This window comes from Cicer arietinum, chromosome 5 (genome assembly GCF_000331145.2).
Source record: "Cicer arietinum cultivar CDC Frontier isolate Library 1 chromosome 5, Cicar.CDCFrontier_v2.0, whole genome shotgun sequence".
NCBI classification, from domain to species: Eukaryota; Viridiplantae; Streptophyta; class Magnoliopsida; order Fabales; family Fabaceae; genus Cicer; species Cicer arietinum.
Window position 1 is genome coordinate 54,599,642 of NC_021164.2, and position 3,942 is coordinate 54,603,583.

At 32.8% G+C, this 3,942-nt stretch overlaps 1 protein-coding gene across 1 annotated transcript; it reads left to right on the top strand.

The window, feature by feature from the left end:
- The first annotated feature begins 404 nt into the window (after nt 1-404).
- LOC101514471 (calcineurin B-like protein 3) lies at nt 405-3,942 on the top strand. Its single transcript, XM_004500092.4, has 9 exons — nt 405-546; nt 636-790; nt 1,245-1,327; nt 1,535-1,594; nt 2,655-2,763; nt 2,915-2,967; nt 3,058-3,138; nt 3,253-3,365; nt 3,723-3,942. The coding sequence occupies exons 2-9, from the start codon at nt 667-669 to the stop codon at nt 3,778-3,780; spliced, it is 681 nt and encodes a 226-aa protein (XP_004500149.1). The 5' UTR covers nt 405-546; nt 636-666; the 3' UTR covers nt 3,781-3,942.

Genomic DNA, 3,942 nt, shown 5'->3' on the forward strand with positions numbered 1-3,942 from the left:
AGGGTTTTAAATAGAGGTCGTGATCGTAACCTGTGCAGCGGCATAATAGCTTTTAATGTTTCTGAAACCGCAATGCGACTGCAATTGATGCCACATGGGCTGCAATGATCCACAATATCAACGGTCGCAATGCAACCAGAGTTGTTATTGCGACCACTATTTAAAACTGGGTTTAAACTACTACAAGTCTACAACCAAACATCATGAATTGATTTTAAGGAGTTGCTGATAGATATATATACATAAATGTGGGAATTTCGTTTAAATACAAATTTATGCACACAATGTCATATTTTTCTAAGAGAAAGGTAGAGAGCAATGTGCAACTCATGGCTTTTGAACGCTGATACGTTTAGTATGATATAACAATTTAATGGTTAAAATATGGAACTTGTTATGCTGTTGTGTTTTCAATTTGAGTACTTTTTGAATTCTGATATCAGAATGTGAAGGTCTGACTACAGATTTTATTCCCATTGTTTGTTTCTAAATTTCGCAGATCTTGCCATTTGGGATTGGCCACCCGAAGTTGGAAATGTTTAAAAGGTTCGCACTCATGTGCACACTAATGATGATTGATGACTTTATGATAGATGAATTTAATGGAATATCTAACCAATTTATTCGTGGAACAGTTATGGAGCATTCTGATTCACAAGAGATATCATGTTGCAGTGCTTAGAGGGATTTAAGTCTTTACTCGCTTCTGTATTGCGTTGTTGTGACATTGATATATATAACCAGGCAAGAGGCCTTGAAGATCCTGAACTTCTTGCAAGGGAGACCGTGTGTATGCCATTTAACGTTGCTTTATTCAATTGATTTGTTACTTGCTACTTCTACTTTTACAAAATTAGATTGCTATGAAGCACTGACACAGACACCGAACACGACACCGATGCGATGACATTGATAATAATTGAAAAATAGAAGAAATCGAATGTAACTACACCTAACACGCCTTCAATATAAAGTGTTGGGGATACACAAGATTACGAAAGAATTTTAATGTCAACCTCTGTGAAGTGTCTGATGATTGAGAATATTTTCTTTCGAAATCCTGTATCTTGTGTTATTCCGTTGAGTTTTGAGGTAATGTAATTAGTGTGATGAACTAGAACAAAAAAGAAACATGTCATTATCTCTTTGTATTGCCGATTTTATTACCTTTGACACCGCTGTTTTGGAAATAAATTTGCAATATTTGTACTGAAGGTGGCTATTTATTTTGCATATTTATGCAGTCAGTGTTAGCGAAATAGAAGCACTGTATGAGCTCTTCAAAAAGATCAGCAGTGCTGTAATCGATGATGGGCTGATTAACAAGGTTTGTCTTCTTTGTCATTGGACAACTTATGTTTGGCATATTATATTTCATCGATGAAACATATTCTCTTAATGAAAGAGAAAAGTGTCACATTTGTTGTTTTATTTATCATTCTATATCAATTTGACAAATTTTATTTTTTATTTCATCGGTTTAGTTTAAAAAAAATATTAGATGTTATATTCAATTTTAGAGTTCATTTTGCAGGAAGAGTTTCAATTGGCATTATTCAAGACGAATAAAAAAGAAAGTTTGTTTGCTGATCGGGTATTGCTTTCCCTTCCATTTTATCTGTTTTTGTGCAAATATCTTTACTTTAAAGCTAAACAATTTATTTATTTATTTATAATATCAGGTTAATATCCATTTATTCATACATTTATATTAGAAGAAAGTGTTCCTGTATACTGTTAGATGACTCAAATTTTGGCTGTCCTCGATTTTATTTGTTTTTAATGATTGGTTTGGCTGCTCTGGTTTTGAATAGAGTCACTACTCTATTCAACAAATTCAGAATATTCAAAAGAAGATCTCTAACCAACTACATGGCTCCATATTTATACACAATAGACCTAACAACACATAACTAAAAGACTAACTATTAGTAACTAACTGTACTAATCTAATTCTTAACATTATGCCAATAGATAAGCTCAAATAAGTCAATCCAAACATACCTTTTATCAATCTCCTTGCCTAGTCATTTCCAAATATTCTATTGACCCCCTACTTCATTTTTTCTTTGTGTGTGAAATAGTTGGAGAATGTTAGGGCAATTTTGTCGGTTCTCATTGTGATTTATACTTGCTGAAGATATTTTTATTATGGGGCTTTCTTTTCTATTTGGATCATCAATTGAGATTGAAGCAAGTAGTTATTTTAGGGGTAATCCAGGAAGGGGTTAAATTTACATTTAAAACCGGTATATGGTGTGGATTATACTAGCTTGAATATTTTATTAAACAATAAAGATAAGAATCATTAAGATTTTGTTCAACTTTGTACCTCAAAGGTATATCGTTTTAAAAGTCTGGGAAGGTATGAGTGTGCGTGTACGTTTTTGTAGGCGTAACTAAGAAGTAAGATGACAATATATGATAAGGTTCCGAGTTAGTTAATTTACCGGAAAAATTAGTGTATGCAAGTTAGGGTGCTACAACCTCTGCCTTATTATACAATGTTTACTATCATGTTCATATGTTTTGTCCGGCCAATTTAAATATTATTTCGACATTCTGTTGTTCTTTTTTTGTAACATGTAGGATGACTTATTCATATTACTCCATGTGGTTAATATCTCACTCGAGTTTCTCTCTAACTCTATTAGGTATTTGATTTATTCGACACAAAGCACAATGGGATCCTCGGTTTTGAAGAGTTTGCTCGTGCCCTATCCGTTTTCCATCCAAATGCCCCTATTGATGATAAGATTGAATGTATGTTGTACTTCAGCTTCTAAAATTCTAACATGAATGCACATTTGGAGTCAGTTCTTTAATTTACATATGTAAAAAATTCTTTAACTTACAAATGTCATCCTTGTCTTTAAATAAATGAGAACTAAACCAATATAATATCACATTTCAGTTTCCTTTCAACTATATGATCTCAAGCAGCAGGGTTTTATCGAACGACAAGAGGTACGTCATCTTCTTATATCCAATTCCTACTTAAGTATTCTGATCCTCATTTGAGACAAGCTTGATTTTTGTCTGTGTTATTATATAAAGGTGAAGCAAATGGTGGTTGCTACCCTTGCAGAATCGGGTATGAATCTATCGGATGATGTTATAGAAAGTATAATCGACAAGGTGCTTCCTCATTCTTTTGTCATGCACTTCTAATCTCATACAAGAATTTGAGTCTCTTTTTTTGAAAATCCACTTGTATAGTTTTTTCAACATTAAATTTGTGTATTATTTCAGACTTTTGAGGAAGCAGATACAAAGCATGATGGCAAGATTGACAAGGAGGAGTGGAGAAACCTTGTTTTGCGCCATCCGTCACTTTTGAAGAACATGACCCTTCAATATCTCAAGTAATTTTTCAATCCATATTTTTCTGATAATTTTTAGTGGATGGAGTGGAGTGTCAAGCAACAATCTTTCTAACACTCTCTGCTATTGTTTAAAATTCAAACAGAGTTCCCCCTAAATTATTTGGGTACCACTTGAATTTAGTATGAATTTGAACTAATAGAAGAGTATGTTTCAGAGTGTGTTGCTAGCATAATTCTTTTGTGGAAAATTTCTCCAAAATGGAGACAACCAAATAACACTGTCTTTAGAATTTTTTGTTATGTAAACTTCTAATATCCTCTTTTCTTTTTTCTGTTTATTTTTCTTTGTCTTTGATTGGCCCTTTTCTTATATTGATTTTTGATGTGTTTGATCAGGGACATCACCACAACATTCCCAAGCTTTGTATTCCATTCACAAGTAGATGATACTTGAAGAGCAAGTAATTAGTTGATAACTTTCACCTTTGGTTTCTTTGCATTTGTGCTGTAGAGTCACTTCTCTTTCCTTTTATTTTTGTTTTATATAAAAAAAAATATAGTTGGTTGGTTTGTTTACCTTAAATATTTGAGTAAGGTATTTGGTTTGGAGGATTCA